The following is a 20504-nucleotide window of genomic DNA, read 5'->3' as shown; positions in this document are numbered from 1 at the left end:
AATAGCATTTTATTGGTTTGGATTAAATTTACGGAAAGAGATCAATTACTTATGGAAATCACATTTACACATGAATGCAGAAGAAAGTAAATAGGAACAGGAATGTAAAAACACATCTGAATTGACAGAACATTACTCAATCCAGGATTAACAACTCAACTGCTTCTACTTCAAGGTTCAAGATAACCTCACCAATCAAAACCTGTACCCCCCCCCCCCCAAAAAAAAAAACCCCAATAATAAACAAACCAACAAAAAAACATGACAGCTCACATGATCAACAACATTTCTACAGTTCCACTTACTTTCAGTTGTGAACATGGAACTTTAAGTGGTGGCACTATCTAAATCTAGTGCTCCAAATGGAGCTTCTTAAAAATTCAAGTAGAAGAAGGCACTGGCCAGCCAACACCTGACTGAGTTTAGCACCAGGTCTTGTTTGAAGCACCAATTGATTAACCGTCTTATTTTTATGTTTTTTTCTTTCTTCTCCCGCTTTTGTGTAGGTGTGAGCTGCAATCCAAAGAAAGCATTGTTTAGGCTGCACAATGTACCTCTGCATGTTTATCCATAAATTAGACCACATGTCAAATCCCTGTGACCACTGAAGAGAACCAGACAACATCCTCCTTTCTGGCACCACAAAAACAAAACAAACAAATAATATACCAAATGTGAAGAATACACAAGAAAATGTTAACAAAAGACCAGAATACTAAACAAAAATTCTCTACAACTATTCAGAGAGTATTCAGAATGGTATGGTGATGTCTTGGACCACAAACATCTGCCTCTCTTGCAGTCTGAATACTGTTGCTCGTTCCTGGAAACCACGTATAGCAGTGCAGTCCAAATGTAAAACAAGTAGAGCATTTCCAGCAGACTTTTTTTTGAGATGGCTCAATATACGTCCCTGGTTGTTGCAATGCTAGTTCTTTGAGATGTGTGGATGAATCTGCGGTCCTCTCTCTTTTGTAGCCGAGATGCAGAGGGTTCAGTGCATGGAGCGGACCCTAGAGGAAACCACTGCACGATCGTGTAGGTCAACATCACCACAGCAGATAAAAGACTGCTTTGGATTATGTCTAGTCTGTGTCCTCTTAGCTGTGCTTTTGTGTATGCATCTGTATTTGCATGTGTGTTTATTTGTGTGTGTACATATTTGTCTATCAGTGAGTGAGTGTGTGTGAGTGTGTGTGTGTGTGTGTGTGTGTGTGTGTGTGTGTGTGTGTGTGTGTGTGTGTGTGCACGAACATGTGAACGTGTTCTGAGTTTATACACGTGGGCAGTGGAACAGTTTTCTGAGTGTGTGCCACCCAGCCGGTGCCCTCTCTGCAGGTCTCCTCAGCGGTGGGTGGTCCCATCCCTGGCCCGCGCCCACTGATCGCAGGTCTTGCAGCACTGGGCACGCACGGTGGCAAGGTGGCACCGGCCGAGCCACAGGAGGGTCTGGCAGAATCGGAATGTGAGACGGTCACGCACGCATACCTGAGCTGGAAAACAGGATCAGAGAGAGAGAGAGAGAGAGAGAGAGAGGGAGGGAAGAGAGAGAGAGAGGATCAGAGGACATTAATTGCACAGCAGTCCCTCTAGTCTTTATAGTCCCCTGATAGCAAAGATGAAAATATGAGTAAACACCTCCTTAAAATGGCACTCACTTTCCCAAAATAATGTCTGATTTTGTGTTTGAGGTTTGAGTCATGAATATAAAAGAGTCAACCACATAAATAGTATGAATATAGAAATTTGACACAGGTTCATGCCCATCTACACATTGCGAGTGACAAACAGGATCCTAAATCTGGTCAGCATTGTTTATTACTGTAGACCTACTAATCGGTTACTGAGGGAGATTCATTTTGGGACTGGGGATTTGAATTTATATTGAAATGAGAAATCTAGTGGTGCTGAGGTTAAAAAGCAAGGATGTACAGGAATGTGAAATCTGGAAACAGAAGATAATCAGATGCCTTGTTAAGGAGAAAATACTTTATTTCTGACAGTACGTGTATTGCAAATAGCTGATTCACAACCTAGAATATACTGCCAGGTGGAAATGTATGCATTTATTGCTATTCAAGGAACTATATTTAAAGACAGATTAGGATGACTAACATTCTGTGCACGCTTGACCCAGCAAGAAATCCCTTAGTTGCATCAGTGAAATACCCCTACCCCTCAATGTCAAATAGACCTACATTCTCCAAAATGTGAATAATTGAATTATTCACAGTGTTTTAGAAGCAGCATGGGTGTATATGTTTGATACTGAATATCCATATCGGCAGATATTTGTTTTAATGCTAAAGCCAAAATGGAATGGAATCAGGCAATGCAATTGTAAAAACATGAAATTCTAGACTGGCTTAGTTGAAACAATGGCCACACATTTCTATTCATGAGAAGTGCTCATGTCCAGGATAAGCTCCGAAAACAGGTTTACTCAAGGAGAACTGTGCTCTTCCAAAACCATGGCCAAGCAGGCCAAATCTTCTTGAAATAAATTTGAGAGACAAAATGTCATATTTGTCAAAAGCACTGCCTACAATTTAAAAATGAATGGGTGTGGAGCAGAATGTGTTCTTGAGACGAAAATACAATGCAAAACAAAAAGGTTATTGGAATGTATTGTTCCAATACTACACCGTCGTGAATGCCGACTGCCTAGGCAAATGATATCCACAGCACACAGAATTGAAAAATGGAACATGACAGACAGCTTCAGTCTTCCCTGATCTGTTTTGTTCAATCTGACTAGCTATCAGCCTCTTAAAGCAATTCGCCATCATTACTTTCTGATTGCCCGCCAGACATTGCGAAGCTGGAGTCGGTGTGAACAGCAGACATGCAGATGGAGAAACCAACCCCTTGCCTCTTCCAGCAGTTACACAACTGTTGGCCGGCATCTGCACTGTAACAGAAGGAGCGATTGCAAAGCAGGCCCTTCACCAGAGTTTATCCAGCCGACGGACTGTTTCACACACTCGGAAGGGAGGAGCAACTCCTCTCCGGCAGATGTCCAAAAGGGGAGACCTCAGATGAACCGAGGGGAAACCATTACCGGCCCAGTCTGCCGATTCCAAATTTTTGTGTTATTCCGAAGAAGGGGGAAGTAATCTCTTCCAGACATGTAACATTGATATGGGGTAGTGTGTCAGGACTGTCAGGATGACAGAAATTATCAGTGATGAAAGACATCATTATGTGTGTGTGAGCCAGACCAAAAAGCTTCAAGATATTTCAAGGATTCCTGGATAGTATTACCAAGATAAGGGTAAATATATTCACACACTGAAATCCACGAAGAGAAGTCACTTACACTCAAACATAAAGGCACAAAGACCAAATTGACCAAGACATGTCAATGTCAGTATGTAACTCCACTTAGACATGTGTGTCCTTTATGTGAACTCACACGGAGTTAGGGGTACACACTACCGGTTCTTTCTAGCCTGGAATAAAGTTACAACAACAAGCTATCTAATTTAGGTGAATATGGTCTGACAGCTGCAGATTCATATCAGCCAGATAGGAGCTTCCATTTCCTCTATCAGCTGATCTCTCAGTGTGAAAGTACCGTAGCTGCCTCTGACAGGAGCTCTGAGCTTACTGCCCAGAACAAAGACAGAAAGCTACTTCTCTAGGGGAGGAAGTGCACACCAACCAGGTGTGTCTACTGGACCGTTTGAGCTTGTCCGGTCAGTGGAGTTCATGTTATTTGGAAGTATTCTGAGAACACACTTCTGATGAAAAAAATGGAGTAGTTCTGTAGAAATAAATGAAAAGTGCCATATCTCTCACCTCAGCATCTAATAAAGAAAACATGTTCTCTTAAAAAGAGCATCCTTGTGATGCAGTCCTCCAATGTAGTGCACTAGTGTATTCTTAAACAATGTCAATATTTTTCTTACAACAACAACCAACAACAACTTGCAGGGGAATCTCACTAACAACCACCAATGGGCCACCTAAGGCCACAAAGCACTCACCCAACACCAGCTGAACTGATGAAGTTTATTTGGAATGCTTGGATTGTGAATAACATATATTCTTTACTGAATACTACTGAATCTTTCATCACATAGACCTTGGTCAACATTGAAAACTGAATAGTGGAAACTGGTCCTCAGTGGTTCTCACTGGTGGAATGAGTTGCCAACAAAATGTTAATATAGAGCAGGGATGGGCAACTTTCATGACTAAGAGGGCCACATTTTTTTATCATCACCATCAGAGGGCCAAATGTGGGCGCGCACTTCCGCACATCTGATGCTGCAAAATAATTCTGAATAAGAACGAAATATGTCAATTTTCATGCTCAAATGCATATTTTACATAGACTCCCTAACAACAAATACAAATATTTTACAGCCAGTGATAAGTATTATTTTCAGTGCAAAGGGATCACATAAATCACCATTCAATGATGGCACAGAATTGAAAAACAATGGCCCATCATGAAGTGCAACAAGCCTCATATTCAATGCATTTATGCTCCCACTCCATTTTTAAGAATTTATAGACATTCCCTAACGTCCATAATGAGAGTAGGCCTACAGATGTAACATGTAACATCCATCACATCTGTACTCTCATCCAACGCCAAAAAGTAAGCTACAGTAGGCCTACTTGCAGTCATGCATGCTTTGTCTCAGCTCCCCCCCTCGACATTATCAGAATGTCAACAATTATGCGCGTCACCGTGCGTCGGGACAAATATACCGTTTCGAAGTTTTTACCTCCACTACGCACCCAAACAATTTCGCCATCTGATATAGCCTCTTTGCTTTGGCAAGCTCAAGCGAAACAGCAAAAGACGGATTCCTGTGTAGTTCTGGCAATTAGTCGCTATTGTTAGTGTAGGCTAGCCTACTTTTGATTTGAGGTCGGCTACGACAGCGGCCGAGAAGCTCCGTGTGTGTAGGGCAGGCTACTTCTGATAACTTTTCGCAAGGTGTTGTAATGTAGTGGCGACTGAAGTTTAAATCTTTCATGGCTGATATAGTTTCTAGCAAAACTTGACATGGGTTTGCCTTACCATTCTATGAACAGACACTGCTTCCGATTTTGACTGAAAGGTAGCCTACGGTTTTCTAAATGAGTTTTCTACTTTTCTTCTATGTGTGCACTGTTTTTCCTCAGCGATGGTAAAGGTCCGAGGGCCCGGGATGGTTTGCATAGGAGGCGCTATCTATTGGCGAACAGTATAATTACAATGACGGTGCGGTAAAAAAAAAAAAAAAAAAAGAAAGAAACACGCATTTTTAATCACAGTAAAAATGATCATCCGCGGGCCGCACTGAGTGAGGAGGCGGGCCGCATGCGGCCCGCAGGCCGCCAGTTGCCCATCCCTGATATAGAGCATGCTGATAAAAATCATGGGGGCGATGTGGCTCAGCAGGCTACAGCGCTTGTGCCCACGGGGACCCAGGTTCAATTCTGACCTGCGGTCATGTCCCGATCCCACCCCATCTCTCTCCCACTTACTTCCTGTCTACGTCTTCACTGTCCTATCATAATAAAGGCAAAAAGGGCAAAAAATATATACTTAAAAATCACTTCACCTGGTTCAGTCAATCTTACAGGGATTTAAGTCTTTGTCCAGTAAGGCCACATGCATATTGTAGTTCTAACTACTGCATTGGCCGGCCGTGGTCTGCTGGATGGACCCAGCACAGGCACAGAGCCTGGCCAGCCTGGTCTATAAAGCATCCTGACAGAAGCTCCATTCACACAGGCAGGGAGAGGCCCACGGCAGCATTTTCCCATGTTTCCACCAACCAACGGCTAAAATGACATCAGCTGGAAGCCAGATCAGGGGGGTCACAGCTGCAAAGGAATCCCACAACCCCCATCCCCCTTGCCTCCCAATATGTTAGTGCACTCATGCTTACACACACACACACACATACATACACACACACACACAAACCTACACTCTGTGTCCAGGAATAAAGTGGAAACTAAAAGAGAAGAGGAAGAAGAAGTGAAAGGAAGAGAGAGAGGAGGGAGGGATGAGGGACGGATGGGAGTTCACAGAGTCCTCATGACATAGCATATCAACTGGAGGAATATTCTATATTATTCATTCAGCTCACGCTCTCTGCTCAAGATAAAGCACATGATTAACATTCTCTGCTAATCCTGAGGAGAGATGGAAGGGTACAAATAGAGTTTATCACTCGGTGGCATCAGCCAGATCACAAATTGAAGACAAATTGATCCATGCTCACAAGCGCTCTGATCTCTGATGAGAGAGAGAGAACAGACCAGGTAGCTCAACAATGACTGTGGTTACCCCCCTCACCCCATCTCCCAGGTGTGGAGATTTCTAGTATCCAATAGAAATGCTGGATGACACGAGCGCTGCTGACCGGGGAGCATCAGAGGTCAGGGAGCGCGGACGAAAGGCGGTTGCAGGATGGCGCATATCTGGAGGCCTGCATTTATCATTTCTCTCCTGTCCACTGCTCACCTCATGCCTGCTGTTGACAGACCAGAACAACAAAGTCTGCTGAGCCACCCGTTTGGCTCCAGGCTTATTGTCTTTCAACACCGATCTATGTGTGTGTGTGTGTGTGTGTGTGTGTGTGCGTGCGTGCGTGCGTGCGTCCGTGCGTGCGTGTGTGTATGGCGGTGTCCTGTTTGCTTTGTTTTTGTCAGTGCAGTCCATCCCATGAGTGTTGGGCATTATTTGGGGAAAGTGATTTGGGCCAATGGGTATTGGTCATTCATTGGCAGTCAGTGCCAGGTATGGCTTTGTTGTGGAGCGATGCTTTGAGGACTGGCCCCGAGAAACAATGGGATGTTCTGGTGCTGACACAAAGGCAGTGCTGTGTGCTGACTCTGGGCTCAAGAGCTAGCACGGAGTCCAGTGCTTTACGGCTCCATTGATGATTTGACAGAGAGACTCCATTACATGGGAACAGGTCAGGCCGGAGAAATCCGTCTGTGTGTGTGTCTCTCGCTCTCACACACACATGCACACCCACACACAGACACACACACACACACACACACACAGACATACAGTATGCAAACACACACATGCACACATGCACGCACAGAGAGAGAGAGAGAGAGAGAGAGAGAGGAAAACAGAAACAAAGTGAGAGGAGGAAAAAGACAGAGAGAGAGAGAGAGAGAGAGAAAGAGAGAAAGAAAGCAAGTGGTAGATGAGAAAGATGGAAAAAGGAAGAGAGCACTTCCTGTATTTACATGATTTATTCCGCGCTGAGAAATCCTCAGTCTTGTGACACCGAGTGACCTTGGGTCAGTGTGCCTGGGAGTCGGATCATTTGTCTCCACTTTAAAGCCACTCACTCTCTCACTCACTTCCTGTAGGAGGAGGTGGATGGATGTGGCCTGGTGACTCCTGTTTATATTTAGCCTCCCCGCGTTTTTTCCCAATCCCTTATGTCATTTGAATGAGAAACGGGAGATGGAAAATGCTAATTCGCATTAACTGGTGGGTGAAGTGCTTTAATACAAAATGCATCAACATGGATGGCAACCCCCTAGTGCAATTGACTCATGTCATAAGCTCCTTGTTGCATTTAGAGGTCGCAAAACGTAAGGAGAGTCAGTGACACTTTCATTCAGTGTTATGTAACACTATTTAAATCCCCTACTAAATAAATAAATAGATAAATAGAGCGTACATGTGCAGAATAGATTACATGAATACATACAAATATATGCATGTACCTAAATTGTTTCTGTGAATGTGTTCCAATACTGAGGCTATTGGGATGTCAGCCAACATTATACATACTTGCGCGCGCACACACACACACACACACACACACACACACACACACACACACACACACATATATATATACACATTTTCTTTGTGTTCATCAGCATTTCAGCCAAGACTTTGTGTAATTTTTTTTTCTAATCTTTAGGGGAAACGATATTGCCTCATTATGTCACAATACATTAGTCATGTCTCCAGTCGTTTACACGGTCAGCAGATCCAGTAAAGAGTTTCTAAGTACAAAAATGTATTTGGACTACTTTAAGTTCGGCCTGATTCAAGCCAGATTGAAGCAAACACAGACACAATATAAGTAAGTTCCATCTGATTGAAGTCCAGACTGAAGCAAACAAAGAGAAACGACTATATGAGTCATAGCGAATAGAGAATCCCAAATGTGATCTTCGGCCCTAAGGAAAGTGGGCAAGCAGACTTCCTCTGTCTGAAACATTATTTCCAGCAAGAATCTAACTAACTCTGATTTCCTTTTGCTGTTGACAATTACTAATATGATGAATGCATAAATGAATAACAGTATGAGGATTTGTGATGGACTACGTTCATGCCAGAATGTGTTACCATGTGCAAATATTAATTTTGCACATATTGGAATGGGACCTCTCCCTCTCTCTCTCTCTCTCTCTCCCTCTCTCCCACACACACACACAGACACACGAACACACATACCTTTTCAACACTTTGGATTCATACTAATTGGCACTAGAGCATGAGTGGGAGAAAAATCCAGGTTTCAGTCAGACAGCCATTGTACCGTCACTTTGTACTATCACCAATCACCACAAACAACTTCTCAAAGAATCACAGCTCTCTGGATGAAGGGAATGGGGATGACGAGAAGAGTGTGTGCACTGTATATCAGAACCAAGACCCATTAATGGGTTTAAATCAGCTCTGGTGGGACTGGTAGAAACTGGGACAGGTATGAATAAGTGCAGATGAAATGCTCCAAGGAAGAAATACAAACAAAAATGTGAGGAACACTGAGTGCAACATCAACTCAACTGACAGTTATTTCTGATCTTAAACATCAAACAAAGAGCAGCAAACCACGAACGTCTACGCTTTCACTACTTGTCTGGAAGTACAGCTGAAATTGCCAGACATACAGAATAGAGTGGATACTGAGCTAAATGCTAACTTTATGCATTTATATTCTCCTCAGAGATCCATAGTGACAGACAGTGGCATATAAATGCCATGAACATAACAGCGGGGCGCCTGGCATTCTATGGAAGAGGATGACTGATGTGGCTCATTGTGAGGGTTCTCCCTAGCGACTCCATGACAGAAGCAGGGCTTGCATGTCACCACGCTTCAGTGAGCATGGATATCTCAGAGGTGCACCTGCCTGCTGGAAAGCAAGTCTCCTCAGGGGAGGGCATATCCCCCAACCAAAAAATAATAATTAAGAAAGTAGAACTAAAATGAAAAAGTTTTGCGATGACATGTTTAAAAGAATAAGTATAATTGCAAATATGAAATGTATGAAACAAAGCACCCAAAGCTTTTTGTATCTTCCCAGGCATGGTGAGAGCACCTACATAGTCACCTAATAGGATCCCCCCCCCCCCCCCCCATCTGGTCTCTTATTTCCATAACCAATCAACATGTACAAGACTTTTGTGATTACCTCTTTCATATTTTCGGCCTAATGTGTAACAATATCAACAATGTTTTAGGACCCAGGCCAGCAGAGGCATCCAGAGAAAAGAAGCGTTCATTCTTATCAGTCTGATGGAAAATGAATGGTGACAAACCCTCTGTGCCTCTGCTGAGTGTCAGACAAACTGTGCTACACTGAAACTCTATTGGAATGTGATTACATGGAGTGATGCTGAACGGTATTAAAATTAGTTTTGTTTTTTTTAGAGAGACAAAGAGAACAAGTAGAGAGAACAGAGAACAAATTAAACTTTGACACCACATGCATTTGGTCATGTTCTTCATTATAAATGAAAGGCACATGTGTACTGTGAAGACAGAGATAAGACATGAATTATGTCCGCAATCATGTCTATACTTCAAAGGCTTTGATATCCAGATATCTACATGATGAGATATCTAGTGCATCTAAAGCTCTCACTGTTCAGAATTTGACACAGTGATTATTGGCATTTGAATGGCATTTGTTTCATATAGCAGTGGTGGGGTATTGGCTAAGGAGTTGTGCTACCATATAGTAAAGGGCACTTGGAAAATCTGATTAAAATTTACCAATGAAAATGAGGTGTGGAAATTGTTACCACAATTATTTTGAGTAAGGGTCAGCTATTTTTTTACAGTGTAGAAAATCCACGTAAACTTGACATAATATACAGTGTTGCGTTATTATAGTAAAGGACACTTGGACAATCTGAGTAAAATTTACCTAAAACAATTAGGTGGAAAATTGTTACCACAATTATTTTGCGCAAATAGGGTCAGTTATTTTTTAGCCTGGAGAGTTGTATGTTCAGTTCACAGATTCCACCGTTGTGTCCTTGAGTAAGGCACTTAAAGAGACCCTATGCAACTTTTTCATAGTCATAAAATCGCTTAGAAATCGTTGTTTTGCTTGACTGACCAGTTTTATCGAAAACATTTCCTCCCACCCCTAGTGTCCCTATCCGCTATTACAACCTTGCAACTTTCTGATGAGTGATCGTCTCCTGTTTACATCTGGAAGTAAGAGACGCGTAAGGAACAAGAAGAACCACGCTTGCAATTTATATATTTATATATAGCCTATAAATATACACGCTAAAGCTGTCGGGGAAGCTCTGCAGAGAAATATGCAAGCATAAAACGAGCGAAAACGAAAAACGAAACCGAAACCAGAGATGAAATCGCCAATCCTGCATAGTTCCTCTTTAACCCCAAATAGCTCTGGGATAATGGCCTTTGTAATATAATTCACATATCACCTTGGATAAAAGTATCTGATAGATGAATACATGTAAATTCAGATGCCTCAGGTCTACAATAGGACAGTGCCATCTTTCTTCAGAATGATGCCTGATGAGTATCTGCTGGACCAAGCTATTGGTGCAAATGGCTGATCTCCCATCTCACAGGGTGAGGACTGAGGAGGTACCAAAAAAAAAAAAACGTTGAAAAGCGTTGTGGGGGGGGGGGGGGGGGAATACTGCAGCGTGGGGACGCCACATGCAGTACTCACTGGGAGAATATAAATGTTGATTTGCTGTTGTTGTTGATATTCCTGTTTACATTGTAGTGTATGTTGTGTGTGGTATCTTAAGCTCCCGGGACCTTGAATTTCCCCTTGGAGATCATTAAAGTATCTATCTATCTATCTATCTATCTATCTATCTACCTATCTATCTATCTACAAAATAGCAGGTCATGAAAACTTGTGGAGGGGGTGGAATACTGCAGTGTGGGGACGCTCGACACCACGTGAAGGGAGAATACAAATGTTGATTTGCTGTTGTTGTTGATATTCCTGTTTACATTGTAGTGTATGTTGTGTGTGGTATCTTAAGCTACCGGGACCTTGAATTTCCCCTTGGAGATCATTAAAGTATCTATCTATCTATCTATCTATCTATCTACCTATCTATCTACAAAACACAAAACAGCAGCTCATGAAAACTTTACTGGGGAAGGAGCGCTGCAGTGTTTTGGCTCCATGCCCATGCATTTACCTCCTGATTTTGGCAATGGCTCTAATGAAAAGCAGTCTGTAAATGTCCTCATCGTTTCAGTGCAACGTCATAGCTGTTGATGGGGTCTTGTCTTGAATGTTAAAGGGAAATTATGCATTGCCCGACCATCTAAATGCTTTTAGTTTCTCGCCACACCGGTGGATTAATTAAAGAAACGACAGCAGTCGCACAAACGTCACCCCTCGCTGGGTGTGATTCCGGGCATTAGTCCTAAGGGGCTGGTACCTGGTAGTGTCAGACATTTCATGCTCACTGTCTAGAAAATATCAGGTGTTCACTGTATGTCAGATATGTAGTAGACACATTCGTCATTTGTAGTCTTCTCCTGAGAAAGATTTTAATTAACAGAAAGCTGGTGTAATTTTCTTAGAATTTTCATATGGCACTGCCCCTCGGAATCAAAGCTGCAGCCGGCGTAATTATACCCTGGGAGACAAGATCCTTGACAGTTTATTAGTGGATGTGACCAGAATAAAAAATGTCAAAGGCGAGCTTGAGCTCCAGGGATGAGAGGGAGATGATTTAATTGCTTTTGGGGTTAAACTGAGGTAGATAATGGAGTCTCTGAACTTAAAAGTAAGCTTACAGTATGCTTTTAATTTTTTAATATATATGTATTGAATAAGATAAGTACTGATAAGAAGAAATAGGCATCCTGAAACACAAATAGACTTGGAGGTTGAAGTTAGGGTCAGTGGATGGTACTGTAGAATTCAACAATGGACTATCCAAATAAAAGGTAAAGCATTCTGTCAGACGTTTTGCATATATTGGTTTGAAATTATGATATAATGCAATTGTATAAGTCTTCTTATTAGGGGTGCAAGGGTACACATAAATTATGGTTTGGTGTGTACCTCAGTTTGTCACAGTTCGGTTAATCTTCAGTAACTTAGCCTACTGTGAGAGACTGCATTTGGTACATTCGGTATGCATTCTGTACTGAACGTCCTGTACCTAAAACGTTTGGTACAAAAATGTGTACCTTTACACCCTATACTCCCTGCTGTTTAAAATATACTGCATATGATGCAAAAACAGTATGAGTACATCCATGTTGTATGGCACCATGTGAAATACTGCAGTGCTAGATTCATTTGACGAACATGTTTGGAGTGGGTAGACACAGCCCACATACTGCTGAAATGACATGAAAGGATGGAGGACAGGTAAACATCCCTACAAGATAAGGAGATGAGAAAAATGACAAAAATAAACTAACTAAACACAAACATCCTCAGCAAACAAAGAGCAGTAGGGCCCGTTAGCGTAAATTGGTGTGGTTGTTAGGACAGCTGCACAATGCTTTGGTTCCACTTGTCTCTGTAACATGGTGTGAGTAGAACAAACATGTTTTGTTATGATGCAATTGTGTGCTTGCTTCAGATGTCTGGGCGAAAACAAAAGCCTTAGAACCACCCTGATTTGCTATGGTGAAAATAGAAACTCTCTAGCATGTTCACAATCTCAACTATAAACATGTTTGTCATTTCTTTTCACCGTAGCAAATTTTCAACGGAGAAGACAAACAAATATTTGTTTCCTTGAAGCGATTAATCACAGTTACTGAATATGGCCACATGCATCTATGAATGTGTGCCTAGTCAACCAGCAAAAAGTCTCAACAGAGCCACTTCTGTCCTCTTCATGAGACTCTGAACTGTCAGCCACTTGTGCACATGACACCTTTGGTGATCTATGTGCAACGATTTAAGCGAAAGGGTACTTAAAGGTCGGTGAGTTGTTAGTGTACACTTCTTCTGCCACAGGCGCTAGCTGTTATTTAAGTCAACTCTCATAAGGGCCACAGGATCCCGCCGACTTCAAAGCCACAATCAATACGCTGGTAAACATTTCTCTCATTCCCCTGGTGGACAAACCGCCCAGGCCAAGATCAATGGATCAGCACATCAGGGAATATCACAGCCCTGTGTTGAAAGCTCTCTCTTCTGTCAGACTGCACAGCACATTGTGGGATCTGTCCCTTTATTCTGAACTCGGCCTCCACAGGCTCGTCTCAGAAACATGTGCAGTAGATATAGATTTTCAGAGATATGAGAGAGGCTGTTTTGATTCTTTCTCAATAAACAGTCAAGATTAAAATCTTATCACACGGGAGGTCAACAGCATCACATGGCCAATGTTCACATGTGCTAAGGAATTTCATAGCACTGCAAAAATGATCTTTGAAATTAGATCTCACAAGTGGATTCTGTTGTGTATTCTAGGTAGTAGTAGATATACAGACATTATCAGAGGTCACTCAGTGATAAATAAATGTGATGCTCTGTACAGTATGTTCAGTACATACTGTATATAGTATACTGACCTACAAAGCAAAAAGGCAGTAACTGCATTTCCACATGTCCAATAATCCGCCTACAACTACTTAGGCTGGACGATAGGATAACTTTAAGGTAATTGTTTTTCCAGTTTGCACTCTGCGTAGTTACTGCCTTTTTGCTTTGTAGGGCAGTATACTGCACTGCACCTACAGTAAAGTGTACCAAAAGTATAGACTCTACACATGCATCTCTTGTGCTCATTGCTTCTGGTAGACATGCCTGCACACAGAACTGTGAAATGGTGGCAATGGTACTCACCAGTGGGGGCGCTGTCACACTCCTGTGGGTTGCACTTCTGAGTGTTTTCCGGGGTGGGCTCATGGTCACACTGTGCCTCGGCCTCTTGCTCCTGCTCAGCCTTGGTGTTGAGACATTTGACCAGGCGTCGCTGGACTCCCCCTCCACAAGAGGCAGAACACTGCCAACACACAATCAGCATGTCTTTGGAAAGAGTGCAGTAACAAGGGTGGAATTTGCCAACAGTGCTGAGAGTTCATAGGCTGGGTGAACCCTGCCTGACCTGCCGGCGAATTTGGATTTTGCCCGGGAGCTCAGGCTGGAAACCTGCACATCTATCTGCCCTGCTTCCAGTCCACAACCTTTGGGTCCGATCACAAACTAGCTTATCCAAAAGACGCACCTGGATCGTTGGTCTGATTGGTTGGACAATTCAAGCGAACTGAGTCATCTTAACTATGCCCATTGATCACGCCTCATGTGCAGTAGAAATAAAGCGCCGACTACCCAGACCAAAGAGTATCTATACTCTTTGCCCAGACTAATTTTCAATCTTAAAAGATTGAGCTTGGTATGGTAATAGCCAGACTAGAGAGTCGACTGATAGAAGCTTCCTTTGATTGTTGTTAGATCCTACTGTAATTGTAACCCTATTGCAATGGTTGAGTGGAAGAGTGTTTACTTCTTATTGGGCCACTGGTAAGCTCCTTTGACATTTTAGAATGATATATATGTTGTGCCAGTACCCAGAGGCAAAAGTGCAAAATAAACAGATAAGCTTAATTGTAGGTTCGAGCACCAAGGCTGAATCTCATTACTAGGACTAAGAAGATTATATATGTATGAAAACAAATATTTTGGGAGAGCCTCCTGAAATTTGTGGTGGCAGTTTTATCCCATGACCCACTACTTCCGAGTCTGATGAGGGGAAAAAGCAAGCAGCACACGCGGGCTTGTAACCACACTCTGAGTGAAACGCAGAAAGGCACTGGAGGGGCCGCCATGTTATATTGATGTGACGAGGGATTAGACTGGTGCTGCACACATCAAAGACTTTCTCGCCTTCTCAGAGCGGAGGCAGTGGATGGCTGTGGATGGCTGCGGATGGCTGTGGATGAGTCATTTAATAGCAGGATGGGCATAGAAAAATCTATGATTTGGGCTGGCGAAGACACTTTTTTTTTTTACCCGATTTCACAGCTTGTTTGCAATTGCAGCAGCATGTCCCCATTTACCCTTAACTCTAGCTACCCTTTACAGCTGTTATTCACAGAGTGAGTGGGTCATTGTAGCTGTGCAGTCCACTTCAAGGTGAGGCTATTCTTCTTTAATGGAAACAACTCGGGCAGAGTGGTTTCTACTAGGCAGTGGATGTATAGCTTTAAATGCACTTCCCTGGCGTGAAAAGCTGAGTGCACAGACGAAAACAACATAGCAACAGTAGACATCATTTCTTTCACAGAAGGCATGGCAATAGAACGCCCGAGAGGGGGCTGAGAGCTTCCTTACCTGCCCCCAGGATCCTGTGACCCACTGCGCACAGGAATGGCTGTTGCATGCCTGGATGGAATTCGGCATGAGGGACTCGTCACACCTCCCTGACTCCGGGCAGGTGACCAGACGCTGCTGATCCCCTCCCCCACACAGCTCCGAGCACTGATAAGAGGGTGAAATGGGAGAGTCAGTCAGGGCTCATGGGCCGTGGGGGTAAATAAGACAGAGTGTGTGCTGCTTTATCCTGGCAGGGTAATAGGACTTCAAACACACAGCAAACGCAAGTGCAGGCTGGTGTCCTTCACAGTCAACTAAAGCGGCCTATATAGATCATGCACTTGTTAGAGGGAGTGAGAGAGTCTGTTTCTGAAAATTAAATTCAGTAGAGCATCCAGATTTAGAAAGGGAAAAAAAGTCCTTCAGAAAACTTTTCTGAACCTCAGAGTGAAATTATCTGCCAGTGAACAGATGGTCAAAAAATATGGCTTCAAAGCAAGACGTGTTTGTGTATCTGACTGGATGCTCTCCCGATGGAAATCTTTATCTGAGAAAAACAATCACTGAACAACTGGTGAGTGATTGGGGGGGGGGGGGGGGGGGGTGGTTGAGGGAGCCCTAACCAGAGAGGATTAAAGCGGAGCGAGAGGCGCAAACGTTCGATCATTTCCGCGTTCTGTCTTCGCAAAGGGGAGGGGGGCTAAATCCCCCTTTAAGCAGACCTCCGTTACATTCGAACTGAACTGCTTCCCAATCTGACAGAGATCGATATCCCACTATGACGTCTTTGCGACACGCCTCTTTAAGCAGACAGGAACTGTTCGAATTTTGCATCCATAGAGATGCATTATGTTGCTCTATCTCGTCAGTAATGAAGGATCTTTGCCCTAACCCTTGTTACCTGGCCCCAGGAGGACGTGTACCACTCCAGACAGGGCTGGACGTTGCAGGCGACCTGGCTTGGGGGTCTGGTGGAGACAGCCTGGCAGTGGAAGGGTCTCAGGGCTCTCTGGTCTCGCATGTTGTGGCACTGCACGTCCCTGTGCCTCTCCCCTCCTCCACAGTTCCTGGAGCACTGCACTCAACAACAACAACAACAACACAAAGAGCGTCTGTCTTCACCTGATCTAATAAACAGACAATTTCCCTGAATGCTGGGTCAAACGTTACAGTAGCTTTACCAAATAATGAATACTTTGAGGCGGACGCTCAGGGTGGAGGCTTGATATGCTGCTGGGTGAAAACATTACAACATTAGATTTTCCAAAATCACGTGAATGAATGAACTCATGAATACTTTGAGGCGGCAGTGGAGGCTTTTGGAGAATGAATGACTGATTTCAGGTGTGACGCCTTTTTTTGTTCTGAAGTGTTATTTGGAGTCAGGTCAGAGATCAGAGGTCAAAGGTCAAAGTTCAGAGGTCAGTGCAAGTCTCACCTTGCTCCACTCGCCCACCCTCCAGGCGGAGCAGGGTCGCAGGTAGCAGCGGTGGGCAGGAGCCGGCTTGCGCCGCTGGTCGCAGTCCGAGTCCACACCAGAGCTGCAGATCACTATCCTCCAGACGGCGCCTAGGCCACAGCTAGTGGAGCACTGGAGCAAAAACAAGCAGAGAGAGAGTCCAGTCGACAGCATGTCACCGAGTTCAAACCTCAGTGCGTGTCAAGGGAGTTCAACATGCATGAAAGACTGGGCATGCATACAAAACGTGACACAATGGGTTCTCTATTTTCTACTACACATGTGGACTCAGTTTCATTGGCGATAAGAGCACCCAAGAGTGCCTTGTTATTCTGCATTATGGAGGATGCAACAGATAACATGCACCAAAAGTGATACGTGCAACACGGGTGATTAATGACCTCTGTGGATATGATAAATAGGCTAATGTTTTAATGTGAAGATCTTCTGATTCACAGAGAGGGCATTCATCATCTGCGGTACTAATTATACTGAAATCTGAAGCGCATACTGAACAGTGGGATGAGATTAATGACTGTGTGGGACTGAGCTTTTCTTTTTTTTTGCATCCACCCCACCCCCCCTATGCATGCATCAAGTATGAGAAGAATGTGTGTCGCTGTGCTACTCACCGAGCTCCAGTTCCCTATGCGCCACTGAGCTGCACTGGTTGGCTGGGTTTGGGATGTATCGAAGGGCATTGATGGTGATGTGGCAGGTCTGTGAGGCACTGTTGTGGCCTGAACTGCAACACTTTGAGGTGAAGATGTGGATGACTCAGTTGGAGAGTCAGTGCCTCTGAACCTCGTTGAAGGTGGAACCAGAATCTCGTTGTAGTCAACCTCGCCCAAACTCTCTGATGAGCTGGGAATGTCTGACTCACTGAAAGGTGATGCATCTAGGACTGGACTGCTGGTGACACCTTCTGCAACTGTAGTGGTAGGCCATAATTCATAATCATCATCATAATCCCAAGACGCTGTGATAGTCTGAGGAGTTTGTGAAGGAGGGGTTGGATCTGTAGGAGGTAGGGATGTAGATCTAGGCCCTGAGGTTGTGTCTTGGTAATGTTGTGTCATGGCTGAGGGCCCCAGAGATGTGAGGAGAGGTTCCTGAGTAAAGACGTGAGTGGTGTCCAGGTCATTTGGTCGAGTGGTCCATGAATGAGAACTCTTCAGTCCATCAGCTGTAGTGAACGTAGTGGTCGATTTTTCCTCTAAGTGGAGTCGAGTGTTGATGTCAAGGTCCAGTGCAAATGGAGTGGTTAGTGGCACCTGTGTGGTCTCACTCCACACAAGTGAGGTAGTAGCAGGCACAAGACTCTCAATCTTCAACATAAGACCTTCAGACGGAGGCTGAGGGGCAGCTGTGGCTTCCTGAGACTGTGTCCTGCTGTCCCCTCCAGGAACTTCCTCGTTACCTCCAGGAACATCCTCGTCCTCGTAATCCTCCGCTCTCTCCTCATAGATTCCATACTCTGGACTGATACCCTCATCACCAGTCTCATCATGATAGTCCCCCGCAATGTCTGGATAACCATCTTCATAGAAGCTGCCAGTGCTGTTATTTCCAAGGGGGGAATCCACGTTGTTTACCTGGACTGGGCTTTGAATTTCCTTCATTGGGTCTAAGTGCTGGAATGCAGGTGTTGTAGTGGTGAGGTGTATTGATGAGTCTTCAGGGCTCTGCGGGTGAGAAAACTTTGTTATTGATTTTTGAGGAGGTGTTGCTACTGAAATAGGCAATAAATGATCCTCTGACATCAAGAGCACGTCGTCATCTGAAACATTCCCATCTGGGTTTTCAGTCAGAATTCTTTCTTCATTTTCTGATCCTTCAGAAATAATTTTGCCAACTTCATCCTCGACATCGGGAGATATAGTCGAAGCGCTGAAGAAGTCTTCAGAGTTTGAGATCAATATGGTTGAGGTAGTTTGAGAAGCATTTGTGATGACTTTGTTCTGAACAGTACCAGCTGTGGTGGCACCTGGTGTGGGCTCCTGTGTTCCTGAGTTATCCAGAGCTTTCTTTCCTCCTTCATTGTCTGTGTCATCGTCAGACAGATCTTCATGAAAGTTGATGAAGTTGTAGTCATAATAAAAATCATCAACGGGTACGTTGTTTTTGACGGAATTGTCAGACGTTTTGTCTATGTAATTGGAGTATAGGAAATCTTCCTCTATGTGGTTGTTTGGGTTACCGTGCCCCCTTGGCTGTGCCTTCGTTGACCCTATGTTGAACGTGGGCAAATGATTGTCATCTGGTATGGAGTTTATTTCGTTGAAAACCTCTTTGCTTGAGGAGCCGCTTCCTGACCAGTCTCCGCCAAACACATCATCAGCGTTGGTGGGGCAGTCTTGGATGATGCATGATGTGACGGATTCAGGCCTCTCTGCAGGCTCGCAGTCCACTCCAGTGTCCCAGCTGCAGGCCACCTCCCGAGTCTGAACGCCTCCGGCACAGGTGGTCGAGCACTGGACATAAACAAATTAATACAGTGGTTATTTAAAAAAAATTTCAACATCACCTTTTGAGCTCTAATGCAGGTAAATCATTGCGTCCTAATTAATTCATTTCTGAAATAGTGATTGTGTTTGGTTTTGTTTATCCCACACAGGTGGATGAGCACTGAACACAAACAAATTAATATATGAGTTATATATTCTTTTTTTTCTAACATCAAGCATGTTTGTCCTCATTACTTGTTTTCCACATTACTTTACTGCTTGTAAATCCTTGTGTCTTTATTAATTTATTTCCAAAATAGTGATTGTATTTGCTTTTGTTTATCCAATGTTCCTTTGCTGTTTGTAATTTATAATGTATATCTCCTCTGTTACAAATGGAATTATGGTGATAAAAACTTCTACCACCGCCATGATGGAAAACATTCAAGATAAAAGAAAAACAACTTCAGTAATTTACTGACAGTCTCATTAACATTAAGCCGATAGGAAACATCAGGAGGCCCCACTCTCATCTGCACTGAAGTCCACAAGGACAATTACGCAACAAAGAATTCTTAATAACACAACTGAAATGTGTGGAAGAAAAGTCTACAGAGCCTATGTGTATAACTCAATTAAGGTACCAGATAATGTCATCAACTCCAAAAAACATAATTTCCAAAATTCTTTGGAAAGAGTTGTTTCTGAAGCCATTTTACCAGATGCCTAAACATAACTCCATCCCACATCTCTCCACCCATTATCAGACTGATAGCCAGTCTACTGTATTAGAGTGGACATCTCAGTGCATTATTCTATTGCAGCAAGAATTTAGATAATTGGGTTCATTAAAACATTATTGGAGTTTATTACATTTTAATGTAATTAAGTGTAAAAAGTGGAAAAGTGGAAAACACTGTCTTGAGACACTGACCAAAAGGGATTGTCTTTGAGTGACACATGTGACATTAAATGGGTAATACTGTATAATGCAAGGGTACAATTAAACCATTTTACATTCAAGATTGATTCAATATCAATATGCATTGTTTGTTGAATAAGCTTTTCCAGGGCAGG

The 20504-nt window shown here is 43.4% G+C and overlaps 1 protein-coding gene across 1 annotated transcript in view; it reads right to left on the bottom strand.

Annotated features, from left to right (window-relative positions):
• Window positions 1–214: 214 nt before the first annotated feature.
• Window positions 215–20504, bottom strand: part of LOC134096094 (A disintegrin and metalloproteinase with thrombospondin motifs 7) — a 58184-nt gene continuing 37894 nt past the window's right edge. The window contains exons 19-24 of the mRNA XM_062549846.1: window positions 17613–19454; window positions 16960–17112; window positions 16423–16596; window positions 15540–15686; window positions 14052–14211; window positions 215–1493 (exon numbers count right to left, since the gene is read on the bottom strand). Of these exons, the coding sequence (XP_062405830.1) occupies window positions 1345–1493; window positions 14052–14211; window positions 15540–15686; window positions 16423–16596; window positions 16960–17112; window positions 17613–19454 (2625 nt within the window). The 3' untranslated portion in view covers window positions 215–1344. The remainder of the gene's footprint in view (window positions 1494–14051; window positions 14212–15539; window positions 15687–16422; window positions 16597–16959; window positions 17113–17612; window positions 19455–20504) is intronic.

This window comes from Sardina pilchardus, chromosome 11, assembly GCF_963854185.1.
Source record: "Sardina pilchardus chromosome 11, fSarPil1.1, whole genome shotgun sequence".
NCBI lineage: Eukaryota > Metazoa > Chordata > Actinopteri > Clupeiformes > Clupeidae > Sardina > Sardina pilchardus.
This window is presented reverse-complemented; position numbering and strand designations above follow the sequence as displayed.